Source organism: Agelaius tricolor, unplaced genomic scaffold (genome assembly GCF_023055355.1).
Source record: "Agelaius tricolor isolate 1412-34295 unplaced genomic scaffold, bAgeTri1.0.p SCAF_24, whole genome shotgun sequence".
Taxonomy (NCBI): domain Eukaryota; kingdom Metazoa; phylum Chordata; class Aves; order Passeriformes; family Icteridae; genus Agelaius; species Agelaius tricolor.
Window position 1 is genome coordinate 1,749,787 of NW_027269284.1, and position 20,715 is coordinate 1,770,501.

At 39.5% G+C, this 20,715-nt stretch overlaps 1 protein-coding gene across 3 annotated transcripts in view; it reads left to right on the forward strand.

Moving 5' to 3' along the window:
• CTNNA2 (catenin alpha 2) overlaps positions 1-2,694 on the forward strand; it is a 474,927-nt gene extending 472,233 nt beyond the window's left edge. For all 3 annotated transcript variants that reach the window (XM_071447298.1, XM_071447300.1, XM_071447299.1), the window contains one exon: positions 1,515-2,694. In XM_071447298.1, coding sequence (XP_071303399.1) covers positions 1,515-1,802 — 288 coding nt within the window. In that variant the 3' untranslated portion in view covers positions 1,803-2,694. The remainder of the gene's footprint in view (positions 1-1,514) is intronic.
• Positions 2,695-20,715: the final 18,021 nt, after the last annotated feature.

The window sequence follows — 20,715 nt, forward strand, 5'->3', positions numbered from 1 at the left end:
GAACTATAATGAGTGTAAGGCCAGAGCAGAGGAAATAAAACAGCCCAGGTAAGTATAGATTAATGTGGTTTCAAATATAGGCTTTCTGTAATGTCTGTTTTTGTTCACATCAGTCACTGACCCTTCAGAAGGAGATTTCTCCTGAACTCTTCTGTTAATGATGCAAAATGCTTGAGGTGAAGTATGGTGTGGCTTTTGTTATTGCCCTATGACTGTTTGTCCTGCTCACCTTGCTCAGCATTTATATTACACAGCCATGTGCTCCCAAATTAGGGAGCAGGAAAGGTTTGAAGTGACACAGGCCGTTTGTACTAATTAAAAATAGCTAAAAATTTACTGAACTGTGTGGGGTAGAATCAAAGAGGTAAAATAATACTACATCCCATATCATTCCTACAGTCTGGAAAAGGCATAGGTAATTGAAGCAGCTTCCATGGTGTATCTGAAAGGCTTTATCACAAAAAACATCTATCCCACTCTTGGGTATTTTAAGAAAGGGATAATTGAACATCATAAGTAGTAACCTGGCTTGTTACAGTCCTTAGTGGTATATTTTTAGGATTTATTACTTTCAGAATATCCACTTGGATCTGGCGAGTACCTGATTCACGTTGTGGAACATTGAGGCATTGCCTTGGAAGTCCCCATTATATGTCAGAATCCTTTTGAAAATTTTGGCCAGGGGTATGTACTTCACTTCAGTGTGTGATGGAAGCTTGCTGACTGGGAGTCCCAGTGTTTTGAAGCTCAGCAAGCCCTTGAGGGCTCTTACATCCTGAGGACACCCAGGAACCTCAGGCAGGTTCGTGCATGGGAGAAGCACAAAGGCACAAAAAGCCTGGTAACCACAAAGTAACATTCCTTGAGACCAGAAGTAACTCACACATTACAGGAGCTGCCAAAACCTGCAGTTAACTGTCTCATCTTTTGATTTCTGTAGGGGTTTCAGAAGCTCCTTTCATCTTTTCAGATGGGATTCTTTAACAAGCTCAGTGCTGGCCTCACACTGTTCCTGTAGACATCACTGGGGGGGTTATCCTGGGCTAACAGGAATAATTAGAACAAACTGGAACACTTGGGAAAAATCCCTGTTGACCTGTTTTGCAGCTGACATGTAACAGTAAATTTTTAAAGGTTTAAGTAAGAAGTAAAGGGGTTTTTGTGAGAAAACAGAAAACTTCTTAAATTGTAGAATAAGAATCAACAACCAAAAAAACTCACAAACAGACAAACAAAAAAACAACCCCCAGACAACACAAGCTTTTCCTTTAGCTTATTAAAAAAATGTAATATGGGGTACCACAGTCTTACCTTTCCTGTTCAGTGCACGATGTTGCCTGTGCTGGATACTCTGGAGTACCCCAAGGAAGAGGATTTGTTCCATCTTTGATGAGATCTGGGAGGATCCAGGCTCCAGTCAGGAAATGGCCCAGTGATCCAGCCGTGGAATAACCTTGCTGTATTTTGCTTTGGAGTAACCTTGCTGTATTTCATTTTGTTTTCTGTTTTTGTAGCTGGACAGTGCCACTTCTCTCATCCAGGCAGCTAAAAACCTGATGAACGCTGTGGTCCTTACAGTGAAAGCATCATATGTGGCTTCTACTAAATATCAGAAGGTCTATGGCACTGCTGCAGTGAACTCTCCAGTTGTATCTTGGAAGATGAAGGCCCCCGAGAAGAAACCTCTAGTAAAGAGAGAAAAACCAGAAGAATATCAGACAAGAGTGAGGAGAGGGTCCCAGAAGAAACATATTTCCCCTGTACAGGCCTTAAGTGAATTTAAAGCTATGGATTCATTCTAAACCACTGAGCTTTACCAGGAGGGTTTTATATTCTTTTTTGTACGCATACCTGCCGACTTGTGTGCGTCTGGCATGGGGAGGGGGGGACAAAGTGACAATTTGCATGCGACCTGAGCCTCTATTCCAGTAAATAACTCTCTGCAGTGCCCAAAATTCAGGGCATTGCCTTCTGATGTTGAGTGGACTTAACTCCAAGCTTCCTTTTTAAAACTAAACTATCGCATTAAATTGGCCAAAGAATTTGCATCACGGGGGTGTATACGTGTGGAATAAATGATAAATTCAAGTCTAAACCCCGAAATTTTTATGCATGCAAGAAACATTAGGTTGGCAGGTATATTAAGTGAAAAATAATAAAAAAAAAGGAATTGTAATGGTAGACCATAAAGCTTGTATTGCTTCTGTTGCAGTGCAAAAATGTACTAGCCAATATGCTTCAATGTGTGGCCCAATAATTAAATGATATAACTTTTAAGTCATCTTCATTATAGTATGTGAATTTTTAAAACAGATTCAAACTAATTCATCTTAAAAATGCTTCTTTTGAACCAGATTTTGTTCTTTATATTCTAGTAGTGTTATGACTGCTCACATTTCAATTAATCCCATTAATATGACCAGAGGTTTACTTTTGCCAATTGAATTCCTTATGGTGGAGTATGAAGCACAATATGGTGATTGACATTGCCTTTTATATTATGATTATTATTATTCTGATTATTATTATTATTATATTAGTAATAGAAGACCTGGTGGTGGAATGTTTAGAGACACGGAAACTGACAGTGTGAGAATTTAGAGGCAAATATGTAGGTGTAGCTTGGATTACAGGTATCTGACATACCATTGTAACCACTAACTCAATAAACTCATTTAACCTTGGAATCCTCAATCTGGCTCGTCTCCTTTAATGCACAGCTATCTCCTGAATTACAGGAGATGTATAGATTTACTAATTCTGCTTTGTGCTTCCTTTCTTATTCTTAATTTTTGTGAATTTTCTCATTTTTTAATAACCAGAATAAGCCAAACATGGTCAGTGAGTCAAAACCAGAGTTTAAATCTGAGAAAGGTTTAACCCTCAATACACATGAGACGTATGTGTCATGAAATTATTTGTTTAAATGCAACACCTCAGAACAATCATAAAGAGAATTCAGTTTATTCACTGGTAAGGTTGGCACTTCACAATCTTGGAATCATCTATTGTGCCATGCTTTACAGGCCTGTACAAAGTCCACTGCACAAATATCTACTTTTATTCCCTTTTGACACCAAGAGTTACTTAATTACAGAGCCTGTATTGCCATTATCAAAAAGGCTGGGTGTATATATAAAAGAAAACAATAAGCATCTATTAATTTTTCTTGTAATTTGATAATCAAGTGGAACATTTGTGGCCTCACAGGGGATTTGAAACACTGTGATAAACACTGAGTTCCAGCAATAGTGACAAGTGTAGCCCTTGCAGAGTTTTTGAGAGATGTTTGGATGTTGTCTCAGATACGCTGATTATTCCTCAGAATAGCAAAGCTCCAAATTTTGTTCTATTGCCCTCCTACACAGTCTATGTAAAGAAATGTACTCTCAGAGGTCTTTTAGGAAATTACTATTTCTGCTTTCTTTGGTTGTACTGTGTAATAAAAGCAGTTCCCCAATCAGAGATGGAGAGTGTAGGCATGACCAAAATTTGAGATGTGGGGAAGTCCTTGCAGAGCTTTCCCTACAAAGCCCTGGAGTGTGACATAGACTGACATTGCTTGTGGTAATAATTAACCTCCTAAAAGTAATTAGGATCTTTACAAATGAGGCTACTGAGACAAAAGACAGATACAGAGTCTAAAGACAAAAATAGCAAATATCAGACAAGTAAAAATGTCCTGGCAGGCTGCATGGAAAAGGAAAATAGGCAATTTACCATGAAGAAAAGCAATAGCCCTTCTTCAGAAGTGTTTTCCTCTGAAACTCTGATGGATTAACTCAATGGTTGCTTTAAAATGATGCTGTTGCTCTAAAAGGCATATCAAATTTGGAAAAGTTTAGAGGAAAGCACGGAGTCTAATGGATCCTGTGAACATGTGGACTCACCTGTGCTGGGGGCTCCATGGATAAAGATCACAGTGAAAAGAGTTTGGGACCAGCCACTCACTCAGAATAGCCACTGTGTCTGTGAAATGCTCCAGGAAAATCAGTCAGTGAGGGAAAAATCCAGAGGGATTTTGGGCAAATTAGTCCATGGCCATTAGAGTCCTGCTTTTGGATGGATGGTTTGCCTTTTGTCCATCTATGCTCTAAATATCTTCATGGCCACACAATAAAATGTAGTGTTGATACATTATAAATTAATGCACATGAGAAAATGAGCCAGGAGCCAACCAGGACGTGCCAGTTCAGTGCCCAGCTCGTGTAGTAAAGCCAGCAGGATGAGGAAGGTTTGATAGAGGAAAATATTGGGTGCCTGTGTTTGAATTGTTCATGCAATTTTCATCCACTCATCTGAAACAAGGGATGGAAAAGTACATGGAAACATGAGAATCATTACAAAATCTGGAATTGCTGTCATGCAAGCAGAGACTAAATCAGGTAAGGCACCAACAGTTTTGAACTATATGTGCTTTAAGGTCCCTTCCAACCCAAACCATTCTATGATTCTATGAATCTAAATAAGCAAAAATAAGCACTAAATCTAAATAAACAAAAAGTAACCACTGGCCCTTAGAACTCAGAAATCCAGTGTTACAAAGTGAAATGTCAAACATCAAGTTCAATATTTAAAAAAAAAATCTTAAAATAAGTGATTGTGAAATTCTTTTTCTCAATGCCATAATTGCCACAATGATAATTCCATTAACTTCACCAATCAAGAATTTATCCCACAGAATTTCCATCTTGAAATCTTGCAAATCTTACAGATCTAGAAGAATTTTGAGTGTAGTATAAAGGGTAGGCATAAAAAAATAATGTGGATTTTGTAAATGTTCTCTTGAGACATTGCTCCATTGAAAAAAGTGAACTCCACACTTCTGCTCAGAAATCTGCAGCCCTTTCTCATGACTATCACCTTGGTTCTCAGCCTAAATGTGTGGGTATCACACATCTTCCTGTGTACCTGGAAAATGTTCAAGTTGTACCAGAAATGCAAGAGGAGTGAATATATTTATATATTTCTTAATGACAGAACTGAGTTATTTTTAAATAATTTGCTTCCAGCTGATAAATATGCAGCAAATGACTGTTTTGAAGAGCAACATGAATGGCAGAGAGGCCTCCCTGAGCTGGAGACAGTTTCTATTGGTGGTTTCAAATTCTGTGGTCGCTCTTCCTGTTGTTCATATGCCAGGCATTGTATTTCTCTGTGAGAATTAGACACCCAAGGTACAAAGTCAGTCAGAAATGTCTGTAGCTTTTCACCTGTGGCCATGAGAAGAAGGCTAGAGAAAATTTTTAGCTTTTTATTTTGATAAACTTCCCATTTGATAAATTTCATATTTTGGCTTTCCCCTTTTAATAAACCATGGGAAAATGACCATGAAGGTATTTCAATTTATAATACACATCTTCAGCAAGGAGACAGTTCCTGAATTAAGAAGTCAGAGAGCACAGAAAGCTGTAGATAACTTTCAAAATAATTTTCCTAAGTTGTTTTTTTTTTCCCTTACTTGTTTATTTATTAAAATGAGAATCTGAAAGTGAAGAGTTATCACAGCTAAATCTGTATTTTAGGTCAAGAAGCTACTGAGCAGGTTGTTACTACAAAGGAAGAGATGTTTGAGGTGTAGCAAAATAACTTAGTCCATTGCTCAGACACAGAACTTTTTAATCCTTCATTCCCACTGATCTCAATCTCATTATTGAACTCACACATAAATTTATGTGCCTGGCTTCATATGAAGGATAGTTTTCATATGTTTAAAGCTGAACAAATGAAATGTTTAGACAGTAAGGGAATGGGGGATAAAGCATCTGCAGAAATTCACTTTGATCCAGTAATTTCCTGCTACACTGCCCTCAGAGTCTGAAATGCTGATCTATAGTTCAGCTCTTTTACACCTTAGAAAGAAGTGAACCAAGGTGTGGAAATCCAGAAGGAAACAGTCCCATGAAAACAAAAATACTGTGTGGATATTTTTATATCTGGTGCTTTGTTCTGTATCCCAAAGACAGCTGGCCAAAGCCAGGTACCTGTGTCTCTCTGAAACTCGATTTTAATACAGAGGATGGATATTTATAGAGTTAAAATGACATTTCTCTGTATAAAAATGCAGATTTCAGTTGGATTTTCAAGCAAAAATTTAGTAGGTTTAGGGTTTTTTTTTTTAAATAAACCCCCTGGTATGAATCTGAATTAAAGGCATGCAATGGAAATAAGTCAATGTATCTTTTTTCACTCTTTTTATAAATACACAGAATTGTTTTTATAAACAACCCCTCAGACCAGACTGGGCTGTTCATTAAATTTGTCAGGTGATGAATATGTGTGTGAAGAAGGAAAGAAGCTGGAAGAGACAAAAAGGATAAAGTTTAATGGTTGAAACTTCATCAGGAGCTTGCCCAGAAGGGAAGGGTCAGGTCTGAAGCTGTGTCCAAGGGCAGGAACATTATCCCACAGCATCCTAGCAGGAATTCAGGCCCCTCTTTGGAAGTTGAGCACATCCTGATTCTGCTGCTGAGCTGCACCTGCAGAAATCAGGAATAACCAAGATTTTTTTCCTGTTTCTCACTGAATGACCAAGTGCATCCTCGAGCGAGGGTTCGCACATTTCTCTTGCTTTAGATATTTTTCCCTTTATGACTCAGTTAACACCAAGTTATGGAGAACTTGACAGCTTGATAAAAGCTGTGGGAGGTAGAAATGTATTTTCATGCTCTAGTTATACCTTTAAAGGAATAAATATTTAATTACTTGAGGAATGTTTCCTCCTTTTGATAATGTTGGGTGAGGTGTCATAGGTGAGTAGCTGTTGCCCAATCTTATCTTCCCCCTTTGGGCAAAATTTCAAAGTTCCACTGTTGTTTGGTAAGTCCTGAATAATAATGGGCTTGAAAAGAGTGGAATCATTGCAGAATGTGAAATGTTTATGCTTACCTGCTTTATCCCAGCTCACTAAAAATTAAACATAAGGAAGAAAGAGAGATAAAGTAGGGTTTCCAAAGCCTCCTAGAATATTCAGAGGTAATGACTCTGCTAGGAGGATGTGTTTGATCTATTATTTTCTTTTCCTGAAATATTTAATGCAGAAATTATTTAAAAAAAAAAGGTTCTTTGGCCTGCATTTTGAGGAGGTCATATTAAATTATCTTTATGGTTCTGTTTTCTCAGTGAACCATAGAATTAGATGCTAGCAGGAGGATAAATGAAAACAAAAATCCACTTTTAAATCTTAATCTCTCATAACCTACTTGACTATTTTTCTATAACTGTGACTGTTTTTAATTATGTGTACTCTACTTGTGCCTGCACAAAAATTTCCAGGATACAGAGAAATGACCAAAAATCTGACAAGCAGAAATCTACACCCCAGGAAGAAGCTGTTGCATTTATTTAGCTGGAATATTGCATGACTGTCACACACAGGACCTTTGGATGGGATGTGATGAGTTTTTTGAGATCTCTGCAGATCCCAATGCCTGAATTTATATATATATGTGTGTGTATGTGTATTTATATAGATATATATATATATATTGGGCCTATATTGGGCCACTTACTCCGAGGCAAACACTGGGGCTGGAGCTGTCCAGGGAAGGGAGCGGAGCTGGGGAAGGATCTGGAGCCCCAGGAGAGGCTGAGGGAGCTGGGCAGGGGCTCAGCCTGGAGCAAAGGAGGCTCAGGGGGGCCCTTGTGGCTCTGCACAGCTCCTGACAGGAGGGGACAGCCGGGGGGGTCGGGCTGTGCTCCAGGGAACAGGGACAGGAGCAGAGGGAACGGCCTCAGGATGGGCCAGGGGAGGGTCAGGGTGGATATTGGGGGAAAAAAATCTTCATAGAAAGAGTTGTCAGGCATTGGAACAGGCTGCCCAGGGAAGTGGTGGGCTCACCATCCTTGGATATGTTCAAAAAATGAAGTGGATGTGGCACTTGGTGATGTGGGTCCGTGCTGGCCTTGGCTGTACTGGGTTAAGGGTTGAACTGCATGATCTTAGAGAGCTTTTCCAACCTAAATGAATCTATGATTTTACATATATATATATATCTATGAACCCAGACACAGTTATTAGTGGGTTTATATTTGGCTTTGGTTGGGTTTTGGCTGTGTGGAGCCCAGTCTGGCTCTGTTAAACCCCAGGCCCTGGTTTCCTCAGCTTGCACTGAGCTTTACTCAGCCTGGAACCTGCAGAATCTCCTAGACACCCTCTTCTCTTTGTCATACACCAGTTCCACCATTAATTAGGCCCTGGAAGATCCATTATTTGGTCCATAATTGTGGAATAAATTAAGATCACTGGACTTTGTCACAGAGCTAGGTGAGGCCCACGTGCATCTGAGGCTCTGTTCCTTCAGACAGAGCTGTGGGTCTGCTGGGGGCTCAGACACCTCTGGGGTCTTTGAGTCATTTATTTATCCTGGGAAGAAAAGCTCCCCCAGCTTTCCCTCGTGCCCTGATCAAACCTGACTTGGGTGCTCACACAGTTTTCTGTATTTGAGGAGCAAAGGGCAGAGATTTATGATTTCCCTTTGCTGGAAGTGATGTCTCCAAAATCCCACACGCGCTGTGGGAGATGCCTGTCACTGGGAGCAGTTTAAAGCACAGGTCTGTGTTTGTGTGGATTAGTGGGAAAAGTCCCTGCCAGAGGGCACAGGGTGTGCTGCAGGTATCTCAAACATCAGCTTTATTGTACCCTGAACATGAGTCACAGTCCACAGGAAGAGATTTTAGCTTTTCTCAGTGTGTGCATCTTCAAGTGCTTCTGCTGCTCCTAGAAATAATCTTGCTTTTTCCTTTTACCTACAACAGTGACTTTGTAAGGTGATTGTGGGGAAAAAACCCAGTTTATACCTGAGCTCCTATTTTGCATGGACACATGAAAGACTTCTCTGTGGGAAGGAGTGATAAAAGTTCATCAATCTATTTCCTAGAGTCACAAAAATTGTATTGGATAAGCCCCTCCAGGTTGCCTTTTCTCTTTCTTTATTTCCTTATATCATCCTTCCTGTTTTCAATTATCCACTTCTAACTTTTGTTTCTCTTTTATGAATAAACTTCCATCACCTCAGCCTGAAGAAGCTGGATGCATCTCCCCTGATTGAAGGGGACTTGGATTGCTATTTCACCCACTAAAATTCTAGGGCTGGGATTTGATTTTTTGCACAAATCAACCCTTTAAAATTTTCTTTGCTTTTAAAAGAATCATGAAAATGTGTTACAGTTCATATCTCTGTGACAGCATTTGTGTGAAAGCAATTACACTTTGTACCTTGAAAATTTTCAAATTAGGATCTTTGGGAGGAGGAGGAGAAAAAGAATTTTGCACTGGAAAGAAGCCTCAAAAAACAAATCCTGAAATAAAAAAGGGCATGGTCAGGTATTGTCATCCTGAAGTTCTATGACTAATTCCTTGGAAATAAGTGAAGAAATGGGTTAAAATAACTTTAGATATGTATTTATTTGAACAAAACTTATTTGATGTTAAATTTTAGAGAGATGTAAAAGTGTATGGAGCCTCTATAATTTAAATTTTAATAGATCTTAAGGAAGAATATAGGAAACCTGGGGGTTTTATTGATCTTCAATGTCTCTCTTCACCCTTCTTCAACATCCTAAGAACTTTCCATGGTGAAATTGCAGTCAGATGAGCATATTGTAATTATCCAGCACAAGGATGAAGGGTCTCCCATCCCAGTTTGTGTTAATATATGCTGCAAATAAAAGAAGAAAATAATTTAAAAAAAATTTACCAGTCTGTAGAAATGTTATATAAATTTTCAGACTAAAAGAGACCTAAACCACTGGCCACTGTGTGCCCTGAATAAGACACAAATACGGGAGACTCTCACTGAACCTCCTCAAACAAGCTGATGGTAAGAAAAATAAAACTGAATTAGTCTAAGTCTACATCCACACAGATACTCACATGGAAACCAGTAATCTCTGTTAATTTTCTAGAGATATTTCATCAGGAAAGGTATTGTTTGAACTGTTGTGGGTTCCATTTTGAGACATATTTTTACTGCATCCTACTTTATCACCATCAATTTCCTCAGCTAATTTTTGTTGTATGATTCCTAAGAATTTTATTTTTAAAAAAATGATCTGTAGTGCTTTTTTTTTTTTCAGTAGAGCACAAGTCAATAGAAACCACTCAGAAAGATTAAAAAAAGAAAAAAAAATAGCACCCTCATATATATTTAGTTTTCTCTTGATTTTTCCACATATCAAATCTACAAATATCGTACCACAACACTTGCAACTCCCCTCCTCTGCACTCTGTGGCCACCACCCTTCACAGAGAAGCTCTTACATCTTTCAGATTCAAATTTTGTGGATTATCGGAAATTTTCAAGTCTCAGTCTGCAATTAAACAGTATATGTATGCTGATTTCATGGATAAAGGTTTTCACACTGGGATTGTATTGGCCAGGCTGAATCTGGGAGAATTCATAAATTAATATGAGTCCTGTCCCCAGATCATTTCATTGTGCACAGCCAGGCACAAGGACCTTTTGGTCCCTTCCCTCACTACAGAAAGAGCACAAATCTGCTTTCAGACTCAAATAGAACTGTAGAAGAGTGGTGTTTGTTTCCATTTCAGAAACTACTGCCTTGCTTTAATAAAAATGTGAAGAAAATCTCCTTAATTTTTTTTTTCTTAGTCTCCTTCTCAAATGCCTTCCAAACTTAGTGGAGGGGCAGAGAAAGAGAGAGAAAATTACCAGGGCAGCTCTAAAGCCTGTTAATTTCTCCTGGTTTTACTCAAAACCTCTGAGAATATGGTTTGTTAGTTGGCCTGTAGAGCATCAGGTGTTGGGCACCCTAAATTGTCTCCTGACAATGCCCTCCCCATCGAGGCTTCTTGCCTTGGTGCAGCTGATTGGGAAAAGAGGCAGCAATTAAACTTCCAAAGAGACATGGACAGGCTGCAGCTGATGTGGGAATGTCCCACAGCAGAGGGCTCACTGCCCTTTGCTTCCCTGGGCCTTGGGTGAGATAAATACAGAGATTTATGGGCAGCTGAGCCTCCCATTAAGTTTAATTGCTCCTCTGGAGCTTCCACAGTTGAGTGGATGTGATTCCTGCCTGTGAGGATGTGGGCAAGGTAAGGTTTTTTCCAAGGGAGGGATTCACATTCATCTGTTTTATTTTTATTTCATTTTATTTTATTTTTATTTTTTTACTTTTTATTTTTTTTATTTTTATCTTATTTTTAATTTATTTATTCATTTTTAAAACTTTATTTATTTTCTTGTTTTATTATTGTATTCAATTTTTCATTTTTTATTTTAAAAATTTTATTTATTTTATTATTTTATTATTTTATTCAATTTTTCATTTTTTATTTTTTACTTTATTTTATTTTTTTTATTTTTTACTTTTTAATTTTTTTAATTTTTTATCTTATTTTTTATTTATTTATTAATTTTAAAAATTTTATTTATTTTATTATTTTATTATTTTATTCAATTTTTCATTTTTTATTTTTTACTTTATTTATTTTATTTTTATTTTTTATTACTTTATTTTATTTTTTAAATTTTATTATTTTAATTATTTTATTTTATTTTTTATTTTATTTTTATTTTATTATTTTTAAATACTTTATTTTTTAATTTTTTTATTATTTTATTTTAATTTTAATTTTATTATTTATTTATTTTATTATTTTTTATTTATTATTTTATTTTATTATTTTTTTTATATTTTATTTTACTTTATTTTATTTTGGGGCTCAGGTGTGACTGCAGGAGCTGCAGAGGCCCCTCAGATTGTTGGAGCTGAGCAGCAGAATCTCTGTCTCATGTGACAAGGGCAGCTTGCAGGAGGTAACCTGCATTTACAGCACTTCTACAGGAAAAAAAATGAGCCAACAGACCTCATTCAGAGTCAATTGCATCCATTATTGATGAAGTATTTTAGATTGCAGTGACATTTTATTTTTCCTTTCAGGATTGGTGTTTCTTACTTGGGAGGTTTTTCTACATTATTAATTCAATCCTACAGAGCACCTTGCTCTTTTATTTTCTGCTTTCACTTTCTTCTTATTCCTTCCAAAGCTGTGGGATTTTAGGTTTGCAGTCAACCTATTGAAAGCTCTGTTCTGTCTTGAAGAAATACTTCAGTGCTGATTATTTTATGACTTTTTTTTTCCTACCTCCTCAGCATTTTGTGTTCAGGAGGAAGCATCATTATTTATATTAACCTCATTGGGTGGGCATCTTATAATTCTCCACTGTGATGGCATCAGGAAGGTTTTTAGTGTCCTGGAAGAGAGGAAATGTCAAACAGCTTTATCCTTTATCTCACATTTCTGCAAGAGAAAGTTTGGGCTGAGTGCATCCATATCACAAAGGTTTTAATGGGTTCTGAATTCTCATTGATCTTCACCTCAGACCATTCAGATGGGTCCAGGCCTCTGCATTGCCTGTGTTGTTTTTTGAGATGTTATCTGTCTTGCGCCACAGAACATGACTTGGAGATAACCAAACTGGCTGTGCCTGAGCTGCAGCTGAAACCAGAAGCTGTAAAATGGCCCCACAGAATTTTTCTGAGCAAGTAAATCCCTGATAAGCAGCATTTTACAATGGCTGAAAAAGTTATCCAGGGTTTCAACACAGAAAAGACATGACTTTCCTCTACAGTAATCTTTTATAAGGAGATTAAAAGAGCTGTAAAAGTCAAGATTCATTATGCCATAATATTTCTGAACTAAAGTGCACAAATGTCTTGAGAAAACAGGATAGTCATAAAAACCCCAGTAAGTGCAGTGGACAAAGGCAGCTGTTCAATCACAGCTGGTTCCTTGAACCCAGGCTTGGTTTCCATCAGTCACTGATGCTTTCTGACTGGAAACTCTCCTCAGAGGAACTCCCTTCCCATTGGCTTCATTGCCTGCCCCTCTCCGATTCCCTTCCCTGCTCTTTGTGCTCCCTCCCTTGTCTTTCCCATTCTGGCTCTGTTCTGGAGCCCAATTTCCCTTTTCCCCAGGGATCATCTCCTTCTCCCCACCACTTTTCCCAGGAAATCTCTGTCAGTTCCAAGCTGGCTGGGGACCCTCTGCCCCAGGTGCTGTGGGGTAGGGATGTGCAGCTCTGTGTCTCAGGTGTGTGAATTAGGATTGGCCAAAAGCAGGGCCATCCCAGACCATCTCCAAGGCATTATTTGTCAGAAGCAAAATGTTCCTTTTGGATGACCCCCTCTGTGGTGATTTCCCTTTGAGAGGAATGGCAGATTTGGCTTTACAAACAAGCTGTGGGTCTGCTGGTAGATAAAACCAGCACTGGGAGATAAAAGAAACAATGGGAAGGATTCCTCTGATTGATGACTGGAAATAAATATTTGCTTTTACAAATAAACTTCAGGTTTGCTGATAAATGAAATTAGACATTGAGAGATGAAAGAAACAATGGGGAAGAAAAACCCCTAAATTCTGTAAGAATTAAAAATCAAAAGGGAGAGTTATACATTAGGGGGGAATCTTTGGTATCGGGTGTTCTGGGAAGTCTGAACCTCTCAAGTACCTCAGAAATGGGGAAAGAGAGAAGGGAAATGCAGCTGGGAAATTGGGATAAAAAAGAGGGTGCATCCTCCAAAATTGGAGACAACCCAGAGGAAGGCCCCATGGCCTCTCCCTTTATTTGAACAAAGCCAGAAAGGGCTCCTCTGTCTCCTTTTTGGACATAAGCCTCTGGTGTTTGTGGATTGATTTTCTTTACAGCTGGGAGCAGGGCTGACAGCAGGCTCTGTATTCCCCTCTCAGGCTGCACTCAGCAGTGACCTGAGACCCTCTCTGCTAAACCACTGAGCTCATTTTGCTGCCTGCCTGCAGGGAGAAACTGGGCTGGGATAGCCCAGGAAAACACCCCAGGGGCTCCCCACGGTGGGCCAGCAATGTAGGGTAGGAGGAGAGGGGCAGGAGCAAATTCCTATTTCCTTGCAGCAATTCTATCCACTTTTGGGACACTTTCCCAGCTATTTCCAGTTTGAAACTGGACTATTGCCCTCCCTCGTTTTGGCTCTTTTGGGATTTGGAGAGGATTTAAATTTTTATTTACTTCTGTCAAAGTGTGATTTCTCAGAGCAGGCTTTGATGAGAGAGATTAATTTCCATGTTTTCTGTTATGGGTGTGTTGTCTGAACTGAAATTGTGCCATGCGTGGCACAAGTGTTACTGTGGGAACCAACCACTCAACATTACCCTCTTAGCAACAGCTTCCCCTGCCTGGAAATCCTGTTTTCCTTGGAATTTATATTCTCATAGATAGACCCTGAAGTGCTGGTGTGTTTGTTATAGACATTTGAATTTCTCCACTTGTAGATTTGTGCCTTTGTGAGACTCACAAAACTTGCTTGCAGACCGCAGTGCAGAAGTGTGTGTGCTGGGTAACATAAAACTGGATTGTTTTATGGGTTGTTTGATTGGGTTGTTTACTGCAACTAGGGCATAAAAGGCAATATTTGGGCATTTAGCATAATTCCATGGGTCAGGTTGCATTTGGAGGTACAACTAATCTTTCCCCAAAATGTCAGATTGCTTAAAAACTAAACAGAAGTCTGGCAGACATGGGAACTGGTGGTGGAGGTGGAGAAGGAAACCAGACCATGGATGGAAAGGAAGTGTGGGAGTTGAGGTTATCTGATCTCTTCAAAACACCCAGAACTTCTCCACTGAATGAAGGTGTTTTGGGGTTGATTTTTGGGATCAAGTGGGCAGCTGAGTTTACCTGATCATTTTACACGATCTCTCAGATAAACTGAGAGAATTTACTCAGAGACTCAGAAATTCTGCACTGAATTTTGGAGCTGATTTCCATGATCAGGTGTGGAAGTTTTTCCTGCTGCCTGACTGAGATGAAATCTCTGCCTGCAGTGCCCCAAGGGCTGGGGCTGGGGAGGGCCCAGGAGCAGCACAGGGCTCAGTGAGGGTTTGTTCACCTGTTTGCTCTGCCTTTTTTCTCTTTATTCTCACTCCTGGCTGCCTGTCTCATTAACCTGCCTGATCTGACACCGTGACTGTAGGAGGCCACTTGAGCACAGAAGTTCTCTCTCCGTGGAAGCTTCAGAAACCAATTTAAACTTGACAATAAGTGGTGGAGGAATTGCAGGAGCTTCACTCCTGAGGTCATAAATGTATATCAATGAATAGGAACTTCATAAGTATGCTATGCAAAATCTTCTATCTGCAGTTAATTCTATATTAAAATCCATATATTGGCAGATTGGACACCAGTAAAATATGGATAATACTGAAGCAATGAGTCATTTCACCAATAGTGAGGCCCCTTGTGAAGAATTTTATCAGGAGTTTATATTAATTTTTTTTAATTGTCCCAAACATCTTTTATTGTAATTATCTTTGTCTGAGGTTCTGGTAAGAAACTGTAACATTTTGTAATGCCAGTTCTTCAGAACTGTGGATTCTTGTCCTGTGCAGTAACATTAAAGTGACTTTATATCCCTTATGTGCACAAATGAAACAGGAGACAATTCAAAACACCCTCTCTTTATCATGAATTGATTATAATTATTTTGCCAAAATGACCCTTCAGTCATAAGTTAGCTTAGCTTATAATGCACTGATATTGAAAAAAGATTTTCTTCTTATACATCTATTTTCTCCAACAGTAGTGATTTGACCCCAGTTGAAATTTGTACTAGCAAGGACATGTTTTCCACAGGGTCTTTTTGTTTTGCTTTGCTTTAAAGAGGGGAAGGGAATCTTTCGTTACTTCAACCCATCTAAAATCAATCAACGGCAGCTGATTACCTCTTTGGAATGCTGCTGTTGTTTTAATGGATTATTTTTGGGTTTGGTTTTGTTTTGGGCATTTTTTGGTGGGTTTGGGGTTTTTTTGGGGGTTTTTTTTTTTGGATTTTGGTGGGATTTTTTTGGTGTAAAATTGAAAATGCTCGCCCAGATTTTCCTGTAGCACCATTGACAGGGGGCTCTGGCAATGCCTGGCCCCTGGAATGCTGGCTGTGGAACAAGCTGCAGCAGCCTGGTGACTCACAGAGATGATGCCAAGGAAGGCCTGCAGTGAGGGGGTGGGAAGCTGCTGGGTGGGAGTAGCTGCAGGACTCCATGGCAGAGATCCCTGGTGTGCAGAGCAGTCTCCAAGTGCTTGCTCTGCCTTTTTCACTGGCAGTGTGCTCAGTGAGTGCCTTTAAAGGATCACCAGCTCCGTGAGCCCAGAGCCTTTTGGGTTCTTCCAATGTGGAACTGCTTGAGAAGTGACTCAGTTGTTGTGCTCCTCTCCAGAGGAAAGGGGAAATCACTGGAATTTAACTGGAGTCATGCAGCATCTGGCCCAGATTAATCCACAATTTTGTGTGTGTATTTAATTTTTTACAGTTTGTAGGCTTGCACACACCAGTTGGTGAGGCTATCTTTTGAAGCAACTTTGGGGAAGAGAAGGCTCTGGCAGCTTCCAGTGCCCAAAGGGGCCCTGAGAGAGCTGGAGAGGGACTTTGGGCAAGGGCCTGGAGTGACAGGGCAGGAGGGAATGGCTCTAGGCTGAAGCAGGGTGTATTTAGTTTGGATATTATGTGCAAACTCTTGACTGTGAGGGTGGTGAGACAGAGATTGCCCAGAGAAGCTGTGGCTGCCCCTGGATCCCTGGAAGTGTCCAAGGCCAGGCTGGACAGGGCTTGGAGCAATCTGGCCTGGTGGAACGTGTCCCTGCCCATGGCAGGGGTGAAACAAAGGGATCTTTAAGGTCTCTTCCAACCCAAACCATTCCATGATTTGTTGGTTCTGTGAATATGGTCCTGTATTCACAGCTTTGGCTTTAGCAGCAGCTTATTTGAGTCAGTGAGTTTGGATAAGCTAAAAAAATACCCAAACATTAAATGACCTGAAGCTTCTGAGGTATTCAGACTGCAGGAAGCTGTATTTATTTGACAAAGCCTTACTAAGAATTCTAAATAATAAGGTCCTAAAAATTGCATTCTCATGCAGGCACAAGGAGCAGATTTCATCAATAATTGATGGCTGAGTGTTTAATATTGGCTACAGCTGTTCTTGTGTGTATCTTTTTATTATTGCACTGTGGCTCCACCAAGATTTCTGATTCCACTCTAAGGCCTTGCTGCAGGCATTTAAGCTTACTCTCTCAAGCATGCCACAAGTACAAGGCACAGAGCTGATGGCTCTGAGCATAAAAATAAGAAAGAAATCAGAGATCTGTGTTACCAATGAGCTCCTGTCTGTGTTCGAGTTGGAACATTTAAGAATAACTCCTGAAACACAGAGCACCTTGACATCAACACTGTTAAATGTCAAACAGGGGGGAAATGCAGACAGGTGGAGAAAATGAAGCCTGGCAACCATCAGGTTTCTGTATTTTAAAACACTTCAGAGCAAATTGAGGAGGCTCTTGTGTCCCCAGCACAGTTAGAGATGATTTGTGATGCTCCATGCCCAAAACAGCCACTGGCAGCTCTGGTCTCTGTCTGACAACCTCTGGCCCTGCTGGACAGAGCCTGGATGATAATTTTTCTGAAGAAAGACAAGATATTATTCAAATAATGCACCCTGTGAACACCTCTGTCATAGAAATGAAGAATAAATTTGCCATAACATTTTAAGAGCTAGAGGTGAAGGGTTCAGTTTATAGAATATATCCAAGGCTGGAAGGATTTCTGTGCTCCACAACTTCCTATTGTATCTTTCTATAACTGACAGCAAAATTCTTTATTTTGATGCTGTGTCCTTAAATAAAATCCTCCCTCTCTCCTGTCAGTTCCACCTTAAATAAACACAAAAAAAAAAAAGTTTTTAAAGTATTACCTGCTTTGAATTGCAACATTTTCAAGCAGACTTGGCTAGGATCAGTATTTACTGACTAGGTCAGTATTTACTTTGAGAGGAAAAATATTTGCTACATTATTTCATAAATATTTTCTTAGCATATAATTTAGGGAGGAAAGTCCAATAACTAGAGTTTGCTAAAATGCCAAATTTATTTCCACTCACAATAAGAAAAATATATACTGAAGCTTTGAAGGGTTACAGTGAGCAAGTGATCTTCCTGTTGTCAAACTTTAAATCAAACAAAGCTTTCTTTGGAAAATAAACAAACAAACTTTTTTTTTCCTGTGAGAAAAAAATTAACAAAATATAGTTCCAGGTAGATGTGTTTGGAAGAGAATCAGAGACTTCTCCACAAAGGACATCATCATCTGATTTAATCCAGAATAGCTACACTGTCATCAGTAGTTAATCTTTTTAAGGTCTTTTAAGATATTACCTGATAGGATTTTAAAAACTGGATGATTTCTGCATTCTTCACTCAGTATTTTAGGCAGGACTCACCCGGCTCTGCATACTGGAACACTTGTATTGTATTTGCTGGAACCCCCATGGCAGGAAGGAATGGAGAGTCTGACTCCATGTTCTCAGAAGGCTGATTTATTATTTATGATACTATATTATATTGAAGAATACCAAACTATCCTATACAAAAGAACAAAGAAAGGATACTTACAGAAGGCTAAAAGATAATAATGAAAACTCCTGACTCTCTCCAGAGTCCAAACACAGCTTGGCCCTGATTGGCCAAAGAGTGAAAACAACTCCCAGCAGAATCCAATGAAACAATCACCTGTGGGTGAACAATCTCCAAACACATTCCACATGAGCACAACACAGGAGAAGCAAATGAGATAAGAATTGTTTTCCTTTTCTCTGAGGCTTCTCAGCTTCCCAGGAGAAAAATCCTGGGTGAAGGGATTTTTCCAGAGAATGTGGATGTGAAAAGGCTTCTTTTTTGATGCTGGCCTTTTTGCCAAAGTACATCATTTCAAGAGTAACATTTTCTATGCTGTGTGTTTCTGAACCAGCTGAGAAAAAAACAGTCTGAACTAAATCTGTCCCATTTGAATTACAGGGTGTTAGAATTATTGAGGTTGGAAAAGGCCTCTGAGATCATCAAGTCCAACCATTCCCCAGTACTGCCAAGGCCACCACTGACCCCTGTCCCCAAGGGCCACATCCCCACAACTTTAAATCCCTCCAGGGATGGGGACTCCAGCACTGCCTTGGGCAGCTGTGCCAATGCCAACCCTTTTTGTGAAAGGTTTTTCCAAATATCCAACCTCTGGCAGAACCTGATGCTGTTTCCTCTTCTTCTATTGCTTGTTATATATTCTTACTATGAGTTGGAGATTATTCTGGTTTTTTTTTTAGCCCAAATGGTGTGTGATGGCATAAAAAATGCCTTGTAGCAATTTCAGTTTGCAAAAGTGACGCCGTACACTTTAATAATGTGCAATTTCCTGAAAGGAGGCATTAAATTAGCTTGATAGGATCACTTTCAAAAGAAAATGTGATTTATAGCATCTTGTTTTAGGTCTTTATCTGCTATATCTTGTGTCAACCATTATTTTCCTCATAACCACTGTCAGGCTGATGTGCCTGTAGTTACGTGTGGTTTATCTAAATATTGGTTTATCTAAATACCAACCCTCTCTCCATTTGAAGGATGTGGATGCAGGACACAGGGGATTGCTGTGTTTTCAGATTCATTTTTTTTCCAGGATTGGAAATCACCCCCATTCATCTGGGCTAATGGGGACACGTAAATCTTGCAGTCAAAGATGACACTGCTGGGTGCAGCTGAGCTCCAGTTCATTACATCCTCACACATAATCATGAAATATGTGAGATTAACTGAGCCCTGGGAAATGCCTCTTTCTCACTTGTTGGTGATGGAGGCAGTTTAGGATGATTTGCTCATAGGTGTCCACACTCTGCCAACTCCTCAAATTAAATATTGTTCAAAGAAAGTAAATAGGACAATGGAAGGATGGCAGAGCCTGTCAGCTGAGCAATATTTCTGAGGGAAATGGAGTGTGATGAGTGACTGCCAAGGAGGAAATCACAGGGCAGACAGAGCATTACTGACAGCCCATCTTTAACATGGCAAAATCAGGCAAAACTCATACTTAAAATATCTGACTCTCTGCTACCTGCACAGCCAAATTTCTGTTATCATGTTCGTCTAAACTAAGGGACAATTTTAAATTATTTAAGCACAGACATTTTTTTTAAGCAATATTCTTTCTTAATCCACAAGTGTGATGGAATTCTGGGAGTACACCAGGGCTGCATTCAGAGGAGGTTGTCTGTCAGACTTCATCTTCTCTGTCAGCAGCTGGGCTGAGCACACCCAGGGACAGCAGGAAGGGGACACATCCTCGTGGTGAGCCAGGGAATAAATGAGATTTCCACCTCTGCCTTCAATTAGGTGATGCCCATTAAGTAATTTCAACCAAACTTTGCACAAATGGTCATTAATTGAGAATCCCTCACCTCCAGGTCTCTCACCTTCGCATCCCACGTGGTGACTGGCAGGAGTCTGAGCTCCTGCAGTAGCAGCCAAAACCACTGAGTCTGTGCTGGAGAAAAAAAAACCACAGGATATAAGGATAAGTACCCTGAAAAAATATTCTAGGTGTTCCAGGCTAGACAATCCTCATTATTTGTATTTACTTGATTTTAATGTCTTTGTGTTTCAGCTCCCTCTGGGTAGAATGGACACGTTGCCTCCCAGCAAGGCTAATTTAATTAATATTTAAGAAGTAGTTGGTTTTTGAAGTGATGAGCACACTAGAAGGTTCAGGAAGAAATTAATAATTATATTTTGAAGCTGGAGTTGACTAGGGCAGAGTAAATACAGGACAGCTCAGTAAACTGAAAGATGAGTGTTGAACGGCAGCTGATTAAGTGAGCACTGTCCTTCCTGCTCTGTGGATGAGGTG